The 27,154-nt window shown below is 34.2% G+C and overlaps 2 protein-coding genes across 2 annotated transcripts in view; both read left to right on the plus strand.

Annotated features, from left to right (window-relative positions):
• LOC111043335 (importin-11) overlaps positions 1-27,154 on the plus strand; it is a 96,173-nt gene that overhangs the window by 20,947 nt on the left and 48,072 nt on the right. Inside the window, exons 8-13 of the mRNA XM_039435753.1 lie at positions 9,990-10,015; positions 10,541-10,708; positions 13,332-13,502; positions 16,066-16,257; positions 23,188-23,374; positions 25,484-25,771. Coding sequence (XP_039291687.1) covers positions 9,990-10,015; positions 10,541-10,708; positions 13,332-13,502; positions 16,066-16,257; positions 23,188-23,374; positions 25,484-25,771 — 1,032 coding nt within the window. The remainder of the gene's footprint in view (positions 1-9,989; positions 10,016-10,540; positions 10,709-13,331; positions 13,503-16,065; positions 16,258-23,187; positions 23,375-25,483; positions 25,772-27,154) is intronic.
• LOC120352994 (importin-11-like) lies at positions 9,554-13,575 on the plus strand. Its single transcript, XM_039435377.1, has 3 exons — positions 9,554-9,736; positions 10,541-10,708; positions 13,241-13,575. Exons 1-3 carry the CDS (start codon positions 9,734-9,736, stop codon positions 13,295-13,297), a joined length of 228 nt encoding a protein of 75 aa, XP_039291311.1. The 5' UTR covers positions 9,554-9,733; the 3' UTR covers positions 13,298-13,575.

A 27,154-nucleotide genomic window follows, 5' to 3' on the forward strand; every position in this document is an offset into this window, starting at 1 on the left:
TCAAACAATGGAAGCCATGTGTAAAGAATTATTAATAGAAAAGGAGGGCGGGTGGTCTGTTCATATGCTTATATAGGAGCTGTGTTCCATTTAACGTTATCTTAGACATTCATCACTAAAATATTACAGTACTCAATTTACTACTTTTATCGTTATTGCAGCTCCCAATAGTTATTTGCAGCCCAAGTACTCAGTAGTTCAGTTGCTGATGCTCTGCAGTTCTGCAAAGAATAAAATGTTAAGGAATTTGCTGAACCAGGAGCTACAATGAGATTCCCAAGAAATATCAACAATTTATTCTATAATCTGAATTCTAGAAACTGCCGTGCTACCAATTTCCCCTAAATAGGTTGGATAGCATTTTTCACCTATTAACCTAATGAAAGTTATCGGCTCCAACGTAATAGATTCTTGATAAACTATGAATGGATCTATCGCCTATGAATGAGAAATCCAGTTTTCAGAGCAAACCAACTTATAATCTTCAGAAGAATTTTGGCAATATACTACACAAATCCACAAAGAACAATACTTACACACTTAAGCATCTAAAATCATTACGAGCTAAATACTTATCCACTTATGTAGTTGAAAAAACAATGGCTATAGGCTTGTAAACACAAGAAATAATTATAGACAAAAATAGAACACTATAAACTGTTCAAAACTCAATTTAAAACATTAAAAAATTCACTTAAACAGAAAAATATTCAGAGAGCACAAAATTAGAACACACAGCCAGCCATCATTTTTAGAGAAGAAGGAAGCCTCCTCGCAAAGAGCAAAAGACACCTCAAACCAGTGACAACTTCACGGACACGTCACCAAAAAATTATAAATTACAAGTTTAGAATTCACATTTTACATTTGTTCTCAATAAAACTTTATTTTGAAACTATTATTTTAAATTTATATATCATCTCTATTTAAATAATCCATTTATCTGTTAATTCTGTCAACTCAGCCTCGGTGACACCATGGAACATGCAACACAATCATTTACGATAAATTCTCAGTCAAAAAGTTGTCTGTATATCGATTACTCTGATATTTACTATAAAGTTTCATAGATCTCGAATTGAAGATTCGATTCCAATCGAGAAAAAATGTAATATTACAAATACCCCCCTCTTGACATAAAAATTTTAGCTGTTTCAAAATTTAAAGAAAAAAAATTACATTGACCCAAATGGAAATTGTTGAATTGTAAATTCGAGAACAGTAACAATTTTTTCTATAAAAACATTACATGTTGTCCTATAATATTGAAAATTATTATAAAAATTCATCAATAGCATTTGTTATATGTTTCCAAACAATATTTCAAAGTATAGAGTATCAAAATTACTTTTGATTTAGCTTTATAATTTAAAGGAAAATATCTCAACAGAAAGTTTAATATATAAAGAATAGTTTTTGAAATTGCACATAAATTTAATAGATAGAAAAATTCAATTTTTATTGCAAAAAAAATTAGTATGTTGAATAAAAAATGTATTATTATTATTTTTTTTTTATGAATTGATGAATTGTTACATTTAATTTTCACATAAAATTTCAATAAATCAAAAAATGTTCATTTCTTTCACTATTGACGCAGTTGATTTTATCAATGCAAATTTTGGAAAACAGTCCGTTAAGGCACTCAGTATGATTTTCAGTTAAGTGTGACTCCAGTGTGATGACGTTAGTGTTGGGCTGATCCGAATATTTGTAGTGTTAGGCTGATACTTGTAGTCGACTGATGCATATCAAACTCGATACAGGTGACATCTCAGTTAGCATTGCCTCATGCTTGTAGTAGACGGCTGCATACCAAACTCGATACAGAGTCACGTAAATTTTGTATCATATTTGTAATTATACAATGTACATTTCAGGCTTGAAATGACAATGTAATTTGTTTTTCGGAAAAGAGATAGACGCTGCATACAGGATTAATTTAGGTAAGGTTTGGTTTTTTGATATTTTCAGCTTTCAAGGTTTAGAGTTCTGCATACAGGAATAATTTAGGAGAGGATTTTTTTTTGAATCAATTCTTTCATGATACTGTGACTGTTATTCTGAATTCAAAGTTGCAAACGTGAATATGGATGGCATTACCTCCAGGTAATGTGGTAGTGTTGAAGTTTGAGATACATGGTCAGCAATAAGCATTGGCATTGTCATTGGCGTATGCTTTGGTGTCGGCATTGGCATTGGCATTGTCGTAGGCAATGGCATCAACATTGGCACAGGCATTGGCACAGGCATTGGCATCGGCGCAGGCATCGGCGTAGATATTGGCATTGGCATCAGCACAGGCATTGGCGTAGTTATTGGCGTAGATATTGGCGTTGACATTGACATCAGAGCAGATATTGGCGTTGATATTGGCATAGGCATCAGTGTAGATATTGGCGTAGTTATTGGTGTAGATATTGGCATAGATATTGGCGTTGGTATTGGTGTAGGCATCAGCGTAGATATTGGTGTAGTTATTGGTGTAGATATTGGCGTTGATGAGTCACACTAGTTCGAAAATCACCCAAATGTTCTTAACACTCTTCATGGCGTTCACTTGTTGCTGATTTCGAGATTCACGTGATAATTATTTCAATGTTAATGTCCATGCTGTACCTGTTATCTTAAAATGCTTATAAACTAAAAGGAAAATTTGATTAGGCTATCAATACAATCTAATACACATGAAAATTATTTCTAAGTATATAATCAATATAAAATGAAATTTGTTAACATCTTATATAACAGTCAGCAATACATATATTGTGAAATTTGGAGACATCAATTACAAAATTTTAATAGAAAAAATAATTTCATTTTCATTTATTCACTGTTCAAATATTTTATAAAAAGCAAATTATTCAATATTATTAATCATCGTTTGTTGGATACTATAGTTTATTTCGACTTTTCAATGTTCTAAACACAAACTACATTTCATGACAAAACTTTACTATCAATCATTAAACAAGAAATCATTCAAAACATCAATAATATTTTGCTTCAAAGGCAATCAATATTCATAAGTAATCTGCATCTATGGCAATCAACATTATTTTGCATCTATGGCAATCAACATAAGTAATCAACACAAAAAAATATTATCTCATTACTGCCTCTCTAAGTCATAACCTCTGTTATTCCTTCTTTAGGCAATAATGGTTTTCCATCTCAAAAAACAATCACATACCAGCAAAATTCTAATCAACAAACCCCACTAAAAATTCTACATACACTCCAGCATCCGTTTCAAGTGATAATCAATCATATCAAAATTTATAGAATAAACAGTTGTTTTTTTTAAATTTAGAAAAAGACATCAATTACAAAAACTTTAGTGAAATTTTAACCTTTAACTCATTTCAATTAATAATATGACAAGACGTTTTTATTTAATGGAAACATTATTATTTAAGTTAACTTTCATTAATACATCTCATATATATGGTGACACAATTCATTAATACTTTCAAATTTTGAAGTTTTATTATTATAGCAAAAGAATTTATACATAAGATTAAATTTCAGCATGTTCTAAATTGAACCATTTATTTTTTAAATAATTTCAGAATTTGAAAACTGTATAATAAGTACAAACATTTCAAGATTACAATACAAAGATGATCAAGATGGATAATGGGTAAATAAGTTCCCTAAAAAAATACAAACAAGAGAAAAAGAAAATTGGGTAAATAAATTTCCTAAATAATACAAGGAAGAGAAAGATTAATTAGAGCCTATCCTACATGTCAGTACTGAACTTTCATAAGGAAGTATATTTAATAACAATATACTGAAAATGAGAAAATGGGACATAATTTGCTCTGAAAAACCTAGTTACCTAATATGATACCTGACAAAAAATAGACATAATTAAAATATGTAATACATGATGAAAAAATATACCGCAAGCAAACAATTATTTACACTACAATGGATAGATTTTAGAAAAGTTAAGTTTTATCAACAATTTAAAGATTAGGAAAATAAGCTACTATTTTAACTTCCAAAATTATTTCAGAAAAAATACAAATTTAAATGACTATGGACAAGATTGGTTAAGATATGCATCATAGAAGAATTTTACTGAACATTACACAAAGACAGGAAAGAATCGAAATTTGAAAAGATTAAGGGCCAAGAAAAATAGGCTTCAGGAAAGAAAAAAGACACAATTATGGACTCTTACCATACACTGCATAGCGATTATGCTATTCTGAATCCCGGCATAACACAGGATTCCTAATCATAACATAGTGCTGGGGAATACCCTTTCATCAAGTAATTCACTGTCATCATCTTATAAGTAAGCAACTTGAAACAACCTTTGAATACTAACACATCAATGGTGACTTTGTGCTTTGTTTTCTTCAAGAACATGATTTTATTAATGGGTTCATTTGTTTCAACAAAGCCATTTTGCTTACAAAAGTCAGTCATGTTCACTAGATAATGCTTTGCATACACCTTTTCAATTTTCAGTTGAAAGTTGAATTCATCAACTTGATTCAAAGCAAGATTCATTTTGTTTACATTGTTCCTAACCTCTACAGAAACCTGTCTCATGTAAACATTCACTTTATTTACTGTTTTCCTAACTTTCAATTTGGCAATACTACTTTCTTCACTGTTGACTTTCAATAAAGACAACTCCCTACCTACTACATTACTCAATTCTACTATCTCACTAGGATTTACTTTTTCAATAACATTAACTAGGCCTACATTATCTGAAACTTGAAATAATTGATCTTGTATCTCAACACTACTATCATCCTGCTTCAATTTGCCTTCATCTTCATGACTATCAATCAATGTCTCATGTGCATCTTTCAATAGAAGGTTTATACTAACCTGCTCTAGTCTAATGCTAGCAAATTCTTGCTTCATATCATCAAACCTAGCATTTTGATCTTGTTTCAAATTATCAATCTTAGAATTTTGCTCATCAAACCTTTGTGTTAAGAATGCTATAAGATTCAGATCATTTTTAATGTTTGCCATTTTGTAATATGCACTGATATCTATTCATTAAAACTTGACCACTCCAGAACTGACCTCCCATTCAGCAGGATACCATTCATAATTCATCAAGATATCTATCCTACCAATAATTTTTTATAACCAGGGATATATTTTGTAGTTTGAGTCCCACACCAGGGCGTACCATTTGCTGTGCTACCAATTTTCCTAAATCGGTTGGATAGCATTTTTCACCTATTAACCTAAGGATAGTTATTGGCTCCAACGTAATAGATTCTTGATAAACTATGAATGGATCTATCGCCTATGAATGAGAAATCCAGTTTTCAGAGCAAACCAACTTATAATCTCCAGAAGAATTTTGGCAATATACTACACAAATCCACAAAGAACAATACCTTACACACTTAAGCATCTAAAATCATTATGAGCCAAATACTTATCCACTTATGTAGTTGAAAAACAATGGCTATAGGCTTGTAAACACAAGAAATAATTATAGACAAAAATAGAACACTATAAACTGTTCAAAACTCAATTTAAAACATTAAAAATTCACTTAAACAGAAAAATATTCAGAGAGCACAAAATTAGAACACACAGCCAGCCATCATTTTTAGAGAAGAAGGAAGCCTCCTCGCAAAAAGCAAAAGACACCTCAAACCAGTGACGACTTCACAGACACGTCACCAAAAAATTATAAATTACAAGTTTAGAATTCACATTTTACATTTGTTCTCAATAAAACTTTATTTTGAAACTGTTATTTTAATTTTATATATCATCTCTATTTAAATAATCCATTTATCTGTTAATTCTGTCAACTCAGCCTCGGTGACACCATGGAACATGCAACACAATCATTTATGATAAATTCTCAGTCAAAAAGTTGTCCGTATATCGATTACTCTGATATCTACTATAAAGTTTTATAGATCTCGAATTGAAGATTCGATTCCAATCAAGAAAAAATGTAATATTACAATGCTTATTACCCTCGTTCATGTATTCATAGTTAAAATTGACTTTCTTTCTTCTGATGTTCTCATCCTAACTTGAACTATTTGTTAATAGGAAACTATTCTACTTTTACAACACTACATTACTTTCTGAGTAGTTGTGATGGTGATATTATGGTAGTCATCAATACAAAATAAAAATACTACAGTACCGTAGATATTGTTCAATCACATATTTATTGAAAAATCGAGATACTGGTTTCAATTGTTACATCTTCATCAATCTCTGGAGTGTACCAGAGATTGATAATTGTGTAACAACCAAAACCTTTATCTCGATTTTTTTATAAATCTGTAGTTGGACAATATCTAGTATTTTTATTCAGCACTACATTATACTACTTGTTACTTCAAGTCCGGATGCGTTTCAAGGCACTGGGCTGAATCTTCAGCGTACAAAAAAATTTACACTTGAGGTGTCCTTGCCTCTTCACTAGGAAATACTGAAATGAAGTGCATCTAAAGGGTGATTCTCGTTGAACATGAGAAATCTCATGAAATTATATCATCATGCGAAATATCACTGTGAGGACAATTTAGTTGGTGATGATGGTTGAAGCAAAAAATGAGGTGTTTTTCACAATACAAGGAGCATTGTTTTCAAATGTATCTGGAAACCGATATGAGATGGAGCGCTCAAACTGGTCTCAGATTGTAGAGCACAAAATTATGCCCATAGTGAGGTCCACGATATAATGGCAGTGGATAAAGATAGAAGAGCAGCGTTGCTTGTTCTCTGCCTTGATTAATTATATTTCCATATTGTCAAAAACATATTTGGCATCTTTATGCATCTAAAAAAGGATAGTACCAGCACCTATTTTGTGGAATGATAGACAACCATAGCAACATCAGAGTTAATCAAATACTGCCATTATAACGTGGACCGCACTATAGATGGATTTTGAATCATACTTCTAAATGGTAACAATCGGAAGATATTGTTAATCAAAAACTAAAATATTCATTAAAGTTGATTTTTTTCTTAAAATTCTACCCATTTTTGAAAATAATAACTCCATACTCATTGGATATAGACAGTTCTGAATGTTCTCATTTTATTCATAATTTTATAATCTAAAAAAGTTAAGAGCAAATTTTTCTGTATGATTACTGGATTTAGCGGAAATACCTAAAAACTGGAAAATGGACCGAAAATACGACATTTTTGGGCCACTCTGTATTTAGCATAAAGAGATTGGTTCTGGACTTCCTCTCATGTATCCAAATAATTTATTAGAAAATCAAAACTACAATATTAAAATATATTGCAAGCATATCCCTTTTTTATGTCTATTGACTTAACTATTTTTGTAAATCCTTATTTATTCAGCCACAGAACAATAAGAGTTAGAGTGATCTAGAAAAGAGAAGAAAGAGTTAGAAGGAATTAGAATCCCTTCTACTTTGTCATTTATAGTGTGGTCCACGTTATAATGACAGTATTTGGATCAAATTTGGTTCTGCTATCCTTGTCTGCTATCCTTGTCTGCTATCCTTGTCTATCATTCGACAAAGCCGGTGTTACTATCCTTTTCTAGGTACACAACAATGACAATTATGTTCTTGACAGTGTAGAAATATAATTAATTAATGCAGAGAATCGGCATCGCTATTCTTCTATCTTTAACCACTGCCATTATAACGTGGACCACACTATAGCTTTGTTTGTATTCGAGTATATAGACATTCGGCCACTTTCTTGTCGTGAATCTGCCTTGACACAAATCTCCTAAATATTGGTAGCCTAAGGAGTTCGTCCCATAGCAGTCTTAGACCAGTTATAGAATAGACACGCTGGGAAGTCTAGCCTCTGAAGCCAACATCTACTGCCAAATCCACCCATCTTGACGTCACAACCAAGCCAACAACAATATAAGTTAAACACCACAAACACTAGGACCCGGTTGCACAGAAGCCTAGGGAACTATAAATACCAGGTACGCGCAGTCGCCATTTTGAGTCACAGAAGAAGGAGCTAAATTCAAGTTACATCCGTATACGCTATGTTGTATGGTTTTGGACAGAATTTACATTGCCATCACTGAAGAACTGTAGTGGCTCATAAATTGATGAGAATATTTTTCCAACAAGGATACATTCAAAAAATGAACGTATTGTTCAGAACAAAATGAAATGATTTGTATTTAATTAAACAAAACCCGGTAGCGTACAAAACTAGTCCAATTGTAGTCCTTCAACGCTGTGCCTCAAAATTTGTATTAGTTTTCGAAATGCGCAGTCGTCAGGAAAAAGTTTCTATCAATCATAATTAATAATCTACTTACTACTGCATGGATTATTATTAGATGTAAAAAATACCAATACCACAGTAGGCCAGTAAATTATTCATATCAGTCCGATTTTGGATGAGAAATAGATATAGGCCTAGGCTATAATACTACTGTAGCTTGCACAAGCTTAGAAGACTCGCCATTACAAGTGTATTGTAATAGTGAGTCTTCTTAGCCACTAGGATCGGTATTTTTTCAAATATATTCATTGTATATTCAAATATATTCAAATGTATTCATTATAGAGTTCATGATATCAAGGAGAATTTGTAAGTAAGCCTATAAACTATAGTGAGGTCCACGTTATAATGGCAGTAGATAAAGATAGGAGAATAGCGATGCCGATTCTCTGCATTGATTAATTATATTTCTACATTGTCAAAAACATCATTGGCATCGTTGTGGACTTAGAAAAGGATAGTACCACCGGCTTTGTCAAATGATAGACAAGGATAGCAAAACCAAAGTTGATCAAATACTGTCATTATAATGTGAACCTCACTATAGTGATAATATTGGAAATCAAGCTACTGCTCAGCTTCAACACTTACCTATACTAGGTACCTTATAATGTTATAATAGGTATGGTAGCCTACAGTTAGTAAGTTCACATTATAATTGACAATTAATTATTAATTGTTTTATATATTGTTTTGAGATTGAGATAATCAATTAGTAAAATGGAAAATGCTTCCAACGTAGAGTAATAAATCTGAAGCCAAATTGCCTTTCTTTTTCCATGTGTAGAAAATCTAAACAAGCGAAACCCTTTCTCTGTTTTATTGGCACAATTTGGTGCCGAGCACCCCACCATAATGAATTAAAATTATTAAAAATATCAAAATATAATCACCACTGTCAAAGCAAAGCAATACAAACAGTTGAAACGAATGCTATGCTATGACTCAAAATGGCGACTGCGTGTACCCAGTCTTTATAGTTCCTTACAGAAGCCGGTTAAATTTTAACCATGATTAACTTCACGAGAACCAATCAGAGAAGGCGTTGTTGAAAAGACGGCTTCTCTGATTGGTTCTCGTGGAATTAATCACGGTTCAATTTTAACCGGCTTTTGTGCAACCGGCACTTACACAACTAACTCAAAAAAGTTTTCTATAATTTCTAGACGATGCGTGACGTCACTGCTGTGACGTCAAGATGGGTGGATTTGGCAGTAGATTTTGGCTTCTTCGACTTTCAGTATGAATATACAATGAGCCGTGTCTATTCTATAACTGGTCTAAGATAGCAGTCCATTCACGCAAACGCGAGAACACAAACACAAACAATCATTTTTCAGATTTCAGTAAAATCAATTCCAATAACAACGCACTAATTTACTGACACGATCGTTAGTAATATTAGAAATAAAAATAAGTTTTATAACTTAAAGATATCAAAAACTATTATAAATCATCATTATTCAGTTAACTTATGGTAAGTAAAAAGTAAAAATCATAGAGTTTCCTAAAAGAATTCCAAGCATGTACGGTATAATGTTTGGTTATAATCGCATGGAATTACGCTTTCAAGTTTTGAATGAATATCAATAATGAATATCATCCTTTGTTTACACAGTAATTGTCTCTTAATTGATATTTTCTCTGTAAAATACTAACTTATATAAGTACCGTATCTCTCTGTACTGAGTTTATTATTCCTCATGATTAGTGATTTTCTGGTGTTACAGCTAAAAACTATAACATTTATTCTAAGGTATTGTTGATTCTTTCTTTCTTCTATTATATTTCAAATTTACAATCATTATTTTTCATCAAATCCAAAATATCAAAAATAAATCCTAGCCTGTTTGGCAATGTGATTTCACATTAGAAATCATCAGTTGATGTGATTTTACATTAACTTATCAATAATAGCTGAAATGGCATTTTCATTAATATTTTTTATATTTTATCATTAATATATTCCATTAATATCTTTTCGATCCAACAAGTTCCAAGTGAATTTTATGTAGTCTCTGGTTAAGCCTAATTCTCTTTGTACCGGCTTTATCTTTGCTACCGCACATAACCTAATTCTCTTAACTAAAGGCCCCATTACTCACATAATATTTTCTAATATTTATTTCGATAAAAATAAAACGTTCAGCCAATTCCCATCGGATAGGATTTTCCTAACCTGACCTGTTCTTTAGTTTGCTTTCTGCAATATTTTAAATTTGGTTGTTTTTCTCAACTATAAGGTTAATTTGATTTATACAGTATTCTAATTTCAATGCAGATATGTGGCCTGTCATCAATTGAAATGGAGGAAGCAGAGCTATCCTCATTGCAAACAGTGTTCGAAACGTTGAGACTTGCTTCCTGCCAAGATCCAGCTGTTTTGAAACCTGCTGAGGAAAAGTTGAAGGAATGGGAAATCCTCCCAGGCTACTATTCTATTCTCATGGTAAGTCGGATTAAAATTTTAATAACGACTAGGTACGGTAAAGGTATCTGCTCACTGCACCGTATCATACTAGGACCGGTATAGGAACGTGGCCGGCACTAACATGCATGCCAATGCCCACTGCTACTTAGCTGCGACAACGACGTTAATCCGCGTTTATAACGGGTATACAACGCGTATGACGACCGTTGATAGAGTTACTCAATGTTTGTGAGTCTAGTTCCCAAAAACAGCCAAGCAATCGAATTTTTAATAGAATGTTATACCACATTCCATTATGCTGGAATGCATCATACCTATATAGTATTCCAGAGCATCATTTGTAAATTTGTTCAAGTTCGTTTTGCGCTGGTTTGTGGCTATAACTAAATTTATATTTTCAAATTTCTATATTTTTTTGTTGAAAAATAAGCTAACTATTTAAATACAATAAAATCAAGGAAATTTATCCACCTGGTTGTGTCATTTGATCGGAAATATCTTTGTATCTAATATGTCTTTCTTGGTAGAATCCATGTAGCCTACTTGGATGCTGTAAGTTGAACAATAGGTCTAACTCTTACTTGCCTACACATTCAATAAGTTTTTCATCATCCATAGTGCACACTTTTATATTGTCTCAAGTCTATAGTGAAGTCCACGTTGTAATGGCAGTGGAGATAGATAGGAGAACAACGTTGCCGATCCTCTGTCTTGTCAATGCCTTCTACAGACGGTAACCGATACAGGTTTATGATGTAATATTAACTTTTAATTCTAGTTTTAAATAATCAATTATATTTAATTAAGCAAGACATCATATTTTTCAATAATTTCATAATGAATTTTCATAATTAAAATGAAATATTTTGTTAATCAATTATTAATTCTACATTGTTAAGAGACGATCTGGCAACAGAGCAAAGCGTGAAAGAGATAGCGCTATCCGTTTTGTTGAATGATAGACAAGGATAGCAATACAATTGCTAATCAAACACTGCCATTATAACGTGGACCTCACTATAGCAATGAACTATTCTGTACGATTTCTGCTAAACATAGCACGCGCATACGCTATACTAGTTACAACCGGGTCTAGAACGCGGTACTACATATGCGGCCATACACCGGTTGTAGAACGGAACGTAACCAGCAAAATATTCTCTCCGAGAAATTGTTCGGTGTCCGGTCATGACACGTTCCTATACGTATACGGTAGGCTACGCTTACAGACCGGTCTAGTGTGCATTGCCAGGCAATAATGCATGTGAACTATATTTGTTGCATGTGCTGTTCTCATAACGTTCCTGAACCGGTCCTAGTATGATTGACCGAGTGAAGTGAGGTCTAAGATTCAAGTCGACAGTTTGGCATTTTTCTTAATGTTTAAATGTTGAATGTTTATATGTTGCGCATTTACGGCGAAACGCGGTAATAGATTTTCATGAAATTTGACTGGTATGTTCCTTTTTCAATTGCGCGTCGACGTATATACCGGGTGACCAGGTGAAGTATTTACATTTTTGATGCGACTGTACTCGGCCTTGGCAAATGGGGGGGGGGGATGGGCGGTTGGTCATTCACCTCCCTAGCAGTGGCCATTGCTGCTATTCAGTCGCAATGGAGCCTTGGACTGTTCAACATCACGTGTTTACGTACGATTCTTATGTAAGAAACAATGAGTCAGTGGTAGCGGTTCAGCGTGATTTTCACATTCATTTTAACGTAGGAAGGCATGGAGCCGTACCTAGCCGACCAACGATTATGAAATGGGTTACAAGTTTTCGGACCACAGGCAACATTGTGGCGAAAAAACCACCCGGCGCTACACGAACAGTGAGGAGTCTGGAGAACATTGACAGAGTGAGAACAGCAATGACTACGAGTCCTGGTCGTTCAGCTCGACGGCACGCATCTGCGTTACACATAGGACGTGAGTCGGTTCGAAAAATTTTGAAACCTCAAGTTTCATCCTTACAAGATTGTGTGTGTCCAGGAGTTAAAAGAAAATGACGACCCCCAACGGTTGGATTTCGCTACTCAAATGCAAGTTGTAAAGTGCACGGCTCCATTGCGACTGAATAGCAGCAATGGCCACTGCTAGGGAGGTGAATGACCGCCCGACCATCCCCCCCCCCATTTGCCAAGGCCGAGTACAGTCGCATCAAAAATGTAAATACTTCACGATGAACCTGACGTTCTGATTTTCATGAGCGATGAAAATCACTTTTACCTAAATGGGACAGTCAACCAACAGAACTGCAGATACTGGGCACAGGAAAACTCAAGACAGCTTCATGAGAAACCTCTCCATTCGCCTCGTGTGACTGTATGGTGTGCGGTTTCGAGACAACATGTTATTGGCCCCTTCTTTTTTGAAGAAGATAGAGTTGCGGTGACTGTGAATGCGAATCGGTACGTGCGTATGATCAACGATTTTTTTTTCTTACAACTGCAGATGCTCAACTTGCAACAGGACGTATGGTCCAGCAAGATGGAGCTACTGCACACACAGCAAGAGTTTCGATGACGTTGCGGAGAAACTTGTTCCAGGTCATGTCATTTCAAGATTTGGAGATGTGCCCTGGCATCCTCGTTCTCCTGACCTGAACATCTGCGATTTTTTTTGTGGGGACATTTGAAGGAGAAAGTTTTCAAACGCAAACCTCGTAATTTGGAAGATTTGAAGGAGGCAATTCGTGAAGAGGTGGCACTAATCACCGAGCAGACACTACAGCTAGTATGGCAGAGCTTCCTCAACAGAATTGAAAACTGCATCAGAGAAGACGGCCGTCACCTTCCTGACCTTATTTTCGCAAGTTAATTAAGTAAGTTAAATTAAATAGCATATCCTAACAAACATGTCAGAAAAGTAAATAAATTTCCTGTTTGAAAAATTAACACTGTTTTTGCTGTTTTCAAAATGTAAATACTTCCCGTGGTCACCCTGTTCAAGGTTTTTGGAATTTTTTCATTTCAAGGATATTATAAAAGGAAAAAGGAGCCTCCTTCATACGCAAATATTAGAGTAAAAATCAGACTTTAAAATTATTCATCATAAATCAGCTGACAAGTGATTACACAGAGGTATGGAGAAGAGGTATGGAAGAGGTATGGATTTCCATAAGGTCTTTAGTTTCAATCAGGTACTTGTGGATGAGAATACAGCGTGAGGTCTACTGTTCACAGAACTGCTAGTACAGTGTAGTGGACAGAGACCTTAATCCGTGCTTCACAAGAGTCTGCTAAACTCTTGAGTTTGGTTTGAGTTTTATACACTCATGCTTCCCACAGAACAATTTCCAGCACGTAATCGTATTTTAGCTAGTGTTATATTATGAAACCTGTGAATGTCAAGTGTGAGAGAGGTCCGCCTGTGTCTTATGCCTAGTCCATTCGTTGGCCCAGTTGCTGGCCATGCTGGTAAGATTAGCAATGTTGGTCTTACCGTCCACACTGCAATGTGAGCATTTGTGGAAGCTCGGCTGACCACTCGCCATCGCTTGGCTGTCTACGCTTGACAAAAAACGAAGCGAAGGCCAGTGAAGGCGAGCGTTGGCAAAGCAGTCATCCACACACTCTCGAGCTCGTCGTCATTTGTACGTATTGGGCGATAGTGTGGATGCGTAGTAGCGTGATGCATAGCATATTGTTTCATTGGGTAAGAAAATATCTAGAGGTATTTTTATGTTATGTAGATTAAGAAATATTGTTAGCATAGATGTGTAGCTGTATATCATGCTTACATTCAGTCACACCTGTTGTATGGTATCTTGGCATGGAGGAGAGATACCAATTTGAAGAATCTTTTTGTTGTACAAAAAAGGGATATAAGGATCATTTGTAAAGTAGATAGTAGAGCACATTGTCGACCTCTGTTCAAAAAACTAAATATTATGACTGTTTATGCTTTGTATGTGTTTGAATGTCTGATGTATACCAGAAAAAATCTATCCATCTTACCAATAAATAGTAATATTCACAATCATTTTACAAGACAAGCAGAAGCACTTTGATTATCACAGTGCAATTACTATTTAACTTTGAAATGTTTTGTAAATTTGGAAGAGGTTATTTAATAAACTGCCTGCTCATATTAAAGAATGTGATATTAATAGTTTTAAGGTTTGTGTTGAAAAGATTCTAATTGACTGCTGTCCATATGGTTATGAGGATTTGTGGTGATGTCTTTGTATTTACTTGACTGTGATATGTTGATGACCTGTTTTAAAAATGTTCCTTATATTATATAGAATTTGCTGATATTTGTCTTATTTTTTGTATATATTACGTTGATGACTATTAGCGTTTATTGTTCAATCAATCAATTTATTTAGCCTGCCGATACAGTAGTACATAAGGCTACGTCACAAAATATTTTATAAAATACAATACATAATGAAATCATAATTAGGTCAAAATATCCTAATAATATCAATAATAATAAATCCTTGAATTGAATAAATAAGTACTTATATAGTATCAAATTATGTAACTAATTGGAAATAAATTTGTTATGAATTCGGATCTTAATCTTTCTAAATTCAAAATTAATGATTGTCTCAAGTGTTTGTGTTTTGTTTCAATGTGGAAATTAGTGAAGAATTGGAAAGTCGTTCATAATCTTTATTTGGACAATTTATTTTATGAAATTGGGATGAAAAGAAGTTTTGGACTGTAGTCTGTTTCTTTGTCCTTGAGTTGATTGTAAATGATAATAAAGACAACAATATCAATCAATAACATTCAATAGTTCACCCATAATAAGGCTACGTTATAATTAACTATATCACATAATAGTTGACATTTATTTTTTTATTTTTATTTACAATGCAAATGACACTAATGTAATAACATTGGTAGATGCAATAATAAGGTACAGTAGTCCTTGTGCTATTTTACTTCCAAATTTATAGGTGACAAAGTACAAGATAAGGTTAGAATGTCACGTGTACAATTTTTTATAAAATTTTAGTCCAAATAAACATGAAAACTATAAATTTTTGAATTTAGATGGCTTGAATTATAATAAATTGATTAGAAATATTCCACTCAATTACCATTTGTAACGAATAATATTGAGTTAAGAAAATCTGGAACCATTGAAGAAACACAAACTTGTAAACACCTTAATTAACTCATTAATAATTTGTTTTACATACTCCTGTCCTGAATTCTTCTAAAGAGTAGAATGGACTTCCAATGAGCCATTTTCTTGAATATCTAAGGAATATCTGTTATATTTTAGTTTTTTTTATTGAATTGTTGACTATGTCTTGCATTTGTTGAATTATTCTGACAATAAATGAATCTTGAATCATTAATGTGCCCTCCTTTTCAAGATGTGTCTCAAAAATGTGTCTTTGGGGTTGTTGCAGAAGATAATTTTGAAACACGACATAGATCTGAACGTGCGATGGCTTGCGATTCTGTGTTTGAAAAATGGCGTTGACCGGTACTGGCGTCGCAATATCAGCAATGGCATCAGTGACCTGGAGAAGGACGGCCTCCGAAAAAGTCTGCTCTGCAACATTCGCGAGCCAGTCCTCCAGATCGCCACTCAGATGGCTGTTATTGTCGCCAAAATTGCTAGGTAACTATAAACAATAATTGACCAAGTCATAAATCTTGCCAGTTAATGCATGGTGTCTACATCGCTCTATACAGAGTGAGTCATATGTATGGGAACCCTTCTATAAGTTGAAGACTGTTGTAGATATAATACTGTAACTTTCAGTATGAGTTATTGGTGGAATACTCCACCTTTTGACGTACAACTGAATTTCAACCCCTCATGAGGGGGTGACTTAGGGGTTGTAACTAGAATATTTCAAATGTGAACACCCATTGTGTGGTGCATCATTTTAAAAGCCTTAAGAAAGATGACATCAAAAAGCCACAAGAAAGATGGCATCAATAGAAATTTTCTATGATGCTTGTATCCAAAATGGCGGCTGATTGAAGTTTTAGTTTTTAAAGAAATGTGGGGTTGTAAATAAAATGTAAACACTCATTGTGTGGTACATAATTTTGAAGGCCTTTCCAAAACAAGCAAGATGACATCAATAAAAATGTTGATACTTGTATTTTCAATGTAAACACCCATTATGTGGTACATCATTTTAAAGGCATTTTCAAAACAAGAAAGATGGCATCAATAAAATAATTTTATGATGCTTGTATCCAAAATGGCGGCTGATTTAAGTTCAAGTAAAAACTAAAACTTCAATCAGCCATCATTTTGGATAAAAGTATCATAGAACATTTTTATTGATGCCAACTTTCTCGTTTTGAAAAGGCCTTCAAAATGATGTACCACACAATGGGTGTTCACTTTTAAAATATTTAAGTTACAAACCCTCATTATTTTTTTAAATTAAAACTTCAACCAGACGCCATTTTGGATACAAGCATCATAGAACTATTTTATTGTTGTCATCTTTTTTGTTTTAAAAAGGCCTTTTAAATGTTGTACCACACAATAGGTGTTTGAATTTAAAATATTCGAGTAACAACCCCTAAGTCACCCCCTTATGAGGGGTTGAAATACAGTTGTACGTCAAAAGGTAGAGCTAGTTATTCGACCAATAACTTATCCTGAAAGTTGCAGTATTCCATCTACAACAGTTTCCAACTTATTGAATGGTTCCCATACATATGACTCACTCTGTATATTGAAAGAATTTCTCAAACTAAATCTAAACTCGATTGCCTTGAAATTAATGAATAAAAATAGAATTACTTGGCTAGCTCAGGTCTGGTGTCAGTGTTTTCAGAACGCACCTGATCAATTTTAGGGCCTCTGACTTAAACTCGGGCCAATATTGATGCGGGTTGAGCCTGAACAACTATTCTTCCTATAAGTGCCGGTTTTATTATTACTTTCCTTGCCCTATTACCATAGGTAAGGAAAGTTTTGCTTTCCGAAAAAATTAAGCTACCCCAATTTCTAAATTTCTATACGTTTCAAGGTCCCCTGAGTCCAAAAAAGTGGTTTTAGGGTATTGGTCTGTATGTGTGTGTGTGTGTATGTGAGTGTATGTGCGTTTGTGTACACAATATCTCATCTCCCATTTAACGGAATGACTTGAAATTTGGAACTTAAGGTTCTTACAATATAAGGATCCGACACGAACAATTTCGATCAAATGCAATTCAAGATGGCGGCAAAAATGGAGAAAATGTCAAAAACAGGGGTTTTCGCCATTTTCTCGAAAACGGCTCCAACGATTTTGATTAAATTTATACCTAAAATAGTAATTAATGAGCTCTATCAACTGCCACAAGTTGAAAATTTCAGGAGCTCCGCCCCATCTATGCAAAGTTTGAATTTAGATTCCGAATTATCAGGCTTCAGATACAATTTAAAAAAAAAATCGAGTGGAAAAGATTGAGCATGAAAATCTCTACAATTAATGTTCAGTAACATTTTCACCTAAAATTGAAAATAAGCTCGAAATTTGAGAAAATGTGTTTATCCAATTGCAAACTGTTGGCAACTGTTGATTCTAGTAAATGATTCACTATGAAGAGATAGCAGACCTCGTGTGTCTCCAGCGTTATTGCCCTGTCACCAGCTGGCTCAAATCTTTGAATAGTAGACTTGAGATGCGCGAGAACACTAGCGTCAGGTGATCAATTCTCATAACGGCAAGGAAAGTTGTGTGAGTGCGCCACACCAGATTTTTAGAATACAAATCGAAAAACTTTGAGAAATATTACCAGTAGAAATTTGTTTAGCCTTTGCTCAGCCTTAAATAGTTAATACAGTACTCATTTTTATTACATTATATTGTGTGAAAATGGAAATAAATTTGATTTTATATTTATTTATATAAAAAAATATTTACAATACAATGTATATTATGCAAAATTAAGTCACGGGATACACCCAAAACGGCTTACATTAGAATACATTATTAACGAAAAACAGTTCAAGCTTGGTAACAAAAATCAATCTACACGATCTCAATTTTAGGATACATTTATTTTTAAATTCGGGTAAAGAATCTCTATTTATGTCATTATTTTCAAACATTCTATGATTAAATAGTTGAAGCGTAATTAAAAATGAAGAATTTGGAAAGCAAGTGTATTTGGTTTGATAATATGAAATGTCCAACTCTGAATGCTGTAGACCTTGGTACCACAAAAATAACTTTTCAAGCAAATCCGAACAATCGAATCGATTTTTACACAACTTATGTAGTTGCAACCTAGCAAAGCAACCCTTCATCTTAGCTCTAAACTATCAAATCTAGAAATTGCTCTCAATAACATTGTTGGATAATCTCTATAGTCAGGTCCACGTTATAATTAGCAATGGTATTGTTATCCTTGTCTATCATTCATCAAAGCAGATAGCGCTATCTCTCGCTAGCTTTGCGATGTTGTCAGCCAGAAATATTTTATTTCACTTTTGACAGTGACTGTTCAGAAGTAGACAAACAATCCTCAGCCGCCATGTTTTATTTTGATTTATAACAAAATGCTAAAGTAGTAGATTTAAATGTATTTTTGAATGAATGAAATAATTTTTAGATATTAGAAACAAAAATTTCACTTGGAATGACTCTTTGAAAGTTGATGACTTTGAGACCATCCAGACTTCGACCATGTTTCAGTTTACCGGAATAGGTTAGGCCTACACTGGTACCGGTATAAATAATAATATTGAAAGGTTATTTCAGAATTATTATCATTAAAATCATCTTATTATTGATAGCATTTCTATTATTTTTAAAAGAAATTGAAATAGAATATCTAATGAATACCTTAATTGCTGTTGTTTTGAAGTTCAGATTGGTGTATCGGAGATTTTCAAATTAGCCGTCATTTCAGGTTTGTAAATCTGATCTCAGCTATGGAAGCAAAGTTTAAAATCAAATTATGAAAAAATATATTTTACTGATGAATTATTAATATTACATGAAATTGATTATGTTATCAAGGAAATGGAGACTGGAAATATTGGATCAAATTTGATGGGATGAATTGGGTAACAGCTGTGTACACTCAGTGGCAAAATGGAGTCAATTTAAGAGACTCTGCAACGTTTTTCTCCTATTTTTCTCCACTGCTATTATAACGTGGAATGCCCCAGTATGAGGTCATACATGTTTTGATTCAGAGGTTTGACTTCCCAGCGTGTCTATTCTATATGTCTGGTCTAAGGTTTTCCTTCATACCCAAGGTCTATAAATACAGGTCATGACACAATCCCGTTATGCATTGCAAAATCGCCATTACGTGGGGCTCTAGTTTACCAATTTTCGAATTTATTCAGCTGTTATCATTGTAGATTGAACATAACATGATGTGTTATTAGTAATTGGAATATTGTAAAAAATATTCTACCTACAGTATTATAGTACTTAGCAAAATACTAGAAACTGAATTGTTGATTTTTAGATTTAATTGATCGGTACAGTAACTTTAAACTCTTTTTGAAGTTGGCCTCGCATATTTCTGTCTTGTCCCAATGCCTTATGAATCATAATCTTTAGGTTACAAGAAAAAGAACAATTTTCAATAATAAAGAAATGAATAATTGAAGCATTTATTATTGAAATTTCATTATTGACCGAGTGAAGTGAGGTCTAAGATTCAAAACGACGGTATGGCATTTCTCTTAATGTTTAAATGTTTTTATGTTGCGCATTTACGGCGAAACGCGGTAATAGATTTTCATGAAATTTGACAGGTATGTTTCTTTTTAAATTACGCGTCGACGTATATACAAGGTTTTTGGAAATTTTGCTTTTCAAGGATAATATAAAAAGAAAAAGGAGCCTCCTTCATACGTCAATATTAGAGTGAAAATCAGACTATAGAATTATTCATCATAAATCAGCTGTCGATTTGACTATAAATTGCATGCCATTAGGCATGCAATATAATATCTCAATGTAACTTGGTAAAAAATTAGCAGCTGTGTAGACTATAAATTGCATGCCTCATTGAATGCAATATTAAAAAGGATGCAAATAACTTATAACAGCTCATCTGGGCGCCTAGATGTCTTCTGGTTTTCTCTCGCTAAATTCCGGAAAGCGTTATATGATAATTAAATCTTGTGTAAGCATGATCTGATCAAATAAATAGTTAGTGTATCAGTGTGGATGAGCTTATGGTTTGGGACGTCTTTATAACTGCGCGAGGTCTACTGTTCACAGAACTACTAGTTAAAGAATGAAAACCTGAATTCACGTATTATCTGAACTAGAATATTGTTTTTAAAATGCATAATGCATGATTTTGTTACGAGTGAGTCGAATTAGATTGGATTTTCAAATGTACCGCCTTGAAATAGGCACAAAATGGCCGCTCCATAAGGAACACGGGTGTCTTGACCTGGTTTTTATAGACCTTGTTCATACCAGGTGACCCAGAATATCGGGAACTTTTAAGAACGCCATATTACATTAGTGGGAAGGGAAAAAATGATTTTACTCAAACTAATGTGAAGTTCAAGGCTTGCCATTCAAGTATTATTAATAACATCTATCACTTTTTGGCAATTACTTCATTTAGATAGCTTCCTCCTGAACTAATACATTTTTAAAATCTGTGTTGACGATTTCTCATTTATCGCTGCAACATCTCATCTGGGATATTGCGGATTTCATATTGAATTTGATTTGGTTTTTAAATAATTCAAAATTATTGATCATATTGTGAGCGAAATCCACACTGCACGGCATTAAATGGCAACTGTGCGAGTGAGTATTGTTTGGTATCCGCGTAATCTCACAATTAGGTTGCGTTACCTGGTCCCATGAATCGCCAGGTCTGTCCACCTGTGATTTTCTGTTTGTGGAGCTATCTCAAATCAAACGTTTTCATAACTTGACCAATACTTGTGATTAAATTATAACAGACAATTCAGAATTAAATTAACAATATCCCAGTTGACATGTTCAGGAATCTCAACACAGATTTCAAGAGTGTATTCGTGCAGGAGGAAGCCATCATCTTAATGAAGTAATTGTCAAAAAGTGGTAGATGCTATTAATAATCCTCAAATGGCAAGACTTGAACTTCTAATTAGTTTGAAAAAATATCATTGTTTATCATTTTGTCAAAATTACATGGAGAATCTTCATTAGAGTTGAAAATTTTCAGCAAAAAAGTTTGGTCTCGATCATAATTATTATTTGTCAATTTCTCAGAAAACATTTTTCCAAACACACCATCCTTATTTTTAGAAATTGATTCTTTTTGAAGAGATATTGTAGTATTTCTTCGTAGTGAAAAAATGAAATTGTGTATAATTTTTTCATTCTTATTTTTGTTTGCTTTTAGTGTGTGATCACATTGGATGCCTGTATGTGCAAGTTCACGCTTGGTTATGCATGACCAAGCTAGCTTTTCATTAGATATGCCAGTATCAGCTATCATCTGTGGAAGGCAGTGACAAGGCAGAGAATCGGCAACGCTTCTCTCCTGTCTTTCTGCAGTGCCATAATAGCGTGGCTCTCACTATAGTAATATTTTATGTAATTGAAAATTCATCATTTTATACTAAATAATAAAGGAAAGAACTGGCTAGGATGGGATAGGAAAATTTTATTTGACGCATCATCACGTCTGAACTACTGGACTGACAATTAACTTGAAATTTTGCATATACAGAGTGTCTGATGAGTCACTCCCTATATTTATACAGCTAATTTCTTCATCTATGAACCAATTTTGTTAGAACTACATTTGTTAGATAGAGCACTCCTTGAGGTTGTGTTTAACATCAATTTTCATTTCTTTCAGTTTTAAAAATGCCCCCTCTCCTGGCTGTAGAAGAACGAAACGAACCAGTATTAAGAGGTCTGGGGATCTGTGGTGCGAGTACAAAGGTGGTGGAGGGCTGAACGAGGGATCCATGCAACACTGGATGCAAAAACACTGAGATCGTTGCAACAGAGTAATGTGAAAGACCACTTACACGAGATCCTTGACGCAGTGATTTCTTAGGGCTCCTCATGAACATTTCACGAACTCTGTAAACATTCTCTGCTTTCCTTGACTTTGATGGTCTTCCTGATCGTCTTGCACCTGCGACACTCCCTGTTGTTAGTAATTTGGAATGGCAATTTTCAACAGTTTTTGCATCCAGTGTAGCATGGATCCCTCGTTCAGCCCTCCACCACCTTTGTACTCGCACCACAGATCCCCAGACTTCATAACGAGCTGCTATTTTGGCGCGTTCTTCCACAATCAAGAGAGGGGGCATTTTTAAACTGAAACAAATGAAAATTGGTGTTAAACACAACCTCAAGGAGTGCTCCTTCAAATGTAGTTCTAACAAAATTGGTTCTTGAATAAAGAAATTATAGCTGTATAAAAATGGGGAGTTACTTATAAGACTGTAGATTCTTAATTAACCGAGGATGGTTAGAGGCCTATTTGCAATTCTTTAAGATTTTATTACGTCAAGTTTTAAAATAGACTCTTGCGGAGCACGAGTTACGTGCTAGTAATTGTATAATTGTATAATTGATTAGTGTGTTTGTTTTTGGCAGATATCGTTTGGCGACGATAAGTGTGTGCACACCCTGGAAAAGGCCAGTCTGCTGCTGAAATGCTTGTACAAGTTGACCGTGTATGGCTTCGTCAAACTTCACGAGTCGTCCGAGGCAGCCTCCTTCCTACACTCCATATTCGGACACACCAAGACAATGCTCGAACAACGTCAGTTGACGCAATTCACTCATTTCATTCATATCACTAATCATATACTGGGTGACCCAGAATAACGCAACTTTTAAAAACGCTATGAAACAAAAGTGGGAAGGACAAAAATCATTTCATCCAAACTAATGTAAAAATCAAAACTTGCCATTTAAGAATTATTAATAACATCTATCACTTTTTGACAATTACTTCATTAATTTAATATGGCTTCCTCCTGCTCGAATACACTCTTGAAATCTGTGTTGAGATTCCTGAACATGTCAACTGGGATATTGTTAATTTAATTCTGAATTGTCTGTTATAATAATTAACCACAGGTATTGGTCAAGCTATGAAAACATTGGATTTGAGATAGCTCCACAAACAGAAAATCGCAGGTGGACAGACCCATGGGACCAGGAAACGCAACCTAATTGTGAGATTACACGGATACTAAACAATACTCACTCGCACAGTTGCCATTGAATGCCGTGCAGTGTGGATTTCGCTCGCAATTTGATCAATAATTTTGAATTAATAAAAAATTAAAACAAAGAATTCAAAATGAAATCCACAATATCCCAGAGATGTTGCAGCGATCAATGAGGAATCTTCATCACAGATTTGAAGCCAGGAGGAAGCAATCTAAATGAAATAATTGTCAAAAAGTGATAGATGTTATTAATAATTCTTAAATAGCAAGTCTTTAACTTAACATTAGTTTGAATAAAATCATTTTCGACCTTCCCACTTTTGTTTCATGGCGTTTTTTAAAGTTCCCGTTATTCTGTGTCACTCTGTTCAATCACCATTTCATATCTATTCATTAACAATTACATTATTATACAGGTTTGGGCAGGGAGGTATGGATATTTTAAAATAACAGTTACACACTCATTTTTAAACGAAACTCAAAAAATATTTTTTCAGTGTGTACCTTGGATGTTGCTATTATAAAAATTAAAGAGGAAAAAATTGAAACATTGATTTTGTACGAATAATAACATGTGTTAAATGCTGTCCGTTTTTGTCCATACACTCCTGTAGACGTTGTGAGAAGTTGTCCATACTCCTCTGAAGCATTGCACGTGGTACCGCTCGAATTTATTGTGTTATTGTTTCACTCAGGGCTTCAAGGGTTCGTGGTTTGTTTATGTATACACGTGCTTCTAGGTAGCCCCATACAACCTCGTAATTATTGGATCTTACGTTTCTCCAGAAAACGGTCGAACCATCACTGTTATTAAGGATCTAACGATGATACGTGATTTTTTTCTGCTAAATTGAGAAGACGAAGTATCAACGTCAATTCTGTATGGTTTCAAAAAAATGGGGTGACATGCCATACATCGAGAGCAGCTATGGGATTTCTAAGGCAGACCTTCCCTGGACGCCTCATTTCATTGCGTGGAGATGTGGAGTGGCCTCCTCGGTCACCGGATCTGTCACCTTGTAACTATTTGTTATGGGGCTACCTAAAAGCACGTTTATACATGAACAAACCATGAACCCTTGAAGCCCTGAGTGAAATAATAACACAATAAATTCGAATGGTACCACGTGCAATGCTTCAGAGGAGTATGGACAACTCACAACGTCTACAGGAGTGTATGTTTCCAAATGGTGACACTCAGACCAGTCGATTCTAGTCTCCGCGACGTCACCATTTGAAAACACATGCTCTCGACTAGAGTCGAGTCTCTTCTCTACCTGAGTCGCGTAAGTGTGAGTTGAGCCTTACAATCAGTGTGTCTCGATATAAGGCATGTAAAACAAAGCCATTTAGCGATTAGCAGTAATATTATTATCTCTCATTGTGTTGTTAAATACTTTGAATAACATGATTAGAAGACAAATATAGCATTATTCAGTTGAATCAGTAAAACAAATGCGATATAATTATTACCTATCAACCGGATATATGGGATAACTGATCTTGTGAGCACAAAAATAGGAATACGGACCGACAAAAGACGGATGCGTGTAGACGCAGTTTTACATCCTTCTTTTGCTTGAGTGGAAGACTGACCGTAAACTTGAGCGTCTGGACCGGCCTTTATGTTGATGACATGATGATAAATTTCTTTCCGACTTTCATTATTCTCACAATTGTTTTCCTTTTCACAGGTAAAACAGTGAAAGCAATACATGGTGTGACAGAAATGTTGGAAAAGTTTATAATGAAAATGACGAAAGTGCAGGCGACGGTGCTGTCAGACCACCCGTTCTCCTACATTGATCTACTGCAGCCAACACTAGAATTAACCTATTACTACATATTTGTGCCGGACAACGAGGCTTTCCTTTTCGAATCATTTTTGATTCTTTGTCTCAATAGACTGAAAACAATTGTACAGACTTTGGAGTTCAGGCAGGGTAAGCAGAGAGAAAGCTGCTCTTCCAAGCTATTTGATGGTGGGTTCAATTATATTCCTCAATAAAGTATGTTAATAGTATGGTATGTTATAGGGCTAGGTACTTGAATGTTTAATTAAAGAAAATAGCTACTACCTTTGTAATATCTACACTTTAACCGTGTCATGATTCTTCCAACCACCAACCGAGCAATAAACTGAGGCTGTGTTCGGAATGACTACTAATCAGCCTGAAACGACTAGTAATTGTTCTCTGATATTCATTGAACAGCTACTGAGTGGGAGGAGCCAAAAAGACAGTCAGGTGAATTAATGATGCAATGCAAAATTTTCGTACCGGTCTCAGAGACCGGTGATACCGTTAAAGTGTTTAAAACGACTAATTTCGACAATTCGTCATTCTCAAGAGTGTCCTTCCTAATTATTATTTCAATTGAAATCACTGAATTTGAACCGGAATCAAGATTTCAATTGGAGGAATAGAAGAAATTCAGAAACTTGAATTATAACTCCATTCCATTATAATATTATTCAATATTTTTCAGTTCATATTTAGTCAAATTTCATTGAATGGTTTGGTATATCAGTATGAATAAGTGTATAAGCCACCATATATTGTATTTATATGAATAAAGCAGAATCAAATAACAAGTATTTGAACCATAATAATATTTGTTATATAGTAACAATAATTCAGTAGTATATGAACCATATTGGAGCATACTACTCTATGGTCAATTTAGCACTAATATATTCTGACAAATGGTTTTCAAATGTTCAATCAATAAAATAACTTTACCTTACTGTTAATAAATAACTTTACGTTACCTTGACTGTTTTCAGTTGGTATTCCCCAAGCTGAATTTTTATAATAATTGTAGAACTAACTGAGGAAACATTGATACACCCTTCTGTAGACTGACTAGATCGCAGGATAGAAGCTCCATGTCTCACAGTTGGTTAATTATTATCAATCTAAATTTAAAATTGTTTTTTATACAGTAGACTCCGGTGACAACGCGGTTGAAGGGACCATCCGGTTGTGAGCGCTATAGCCGGAGCAGCGCTATAACCAGTGTTGCCATTTATCAACAGTGGAAATGGGTTATTAGACAATCAAGCACCAAACATATATTTAGATTGCTATGCCATTCTTATTTTATATACTGAACACTTTGAACGCGTTTTTGATAAATATTTTATGATCTTACTTCCTAAATAATATTCATTGATAGTTTTTGAACTTTTCTAGAATTTAGGAATTTTCTGTCTATGCTACTTGAAATCTCATGCAAATTTTACAGTATCATGTCATCACTCTCATTCTCTCCTGCACTCATGAAAAGAAATCATTTGTTTCACTTGTTTGAAAGCCTGAGAAAGAGTTCGAGGCTTCAAAAATTCCTCTTTCACTTCATAATAT

Source organism: Nilaparvata lugens, chromosome 9, assembly GCF_014356525.2.
Source record: "Nilaparvata lugens isolate BPH chromosome 9, ASM1435652v1, whole genome shotgun sequence".
Classification (NCBI taxonomy): Eukaryota; Metazoa; Arthropoda; class Insecta; order Hemiptera; family Delphacidae; genus Nilaparvata; species Nilaparvata lugens.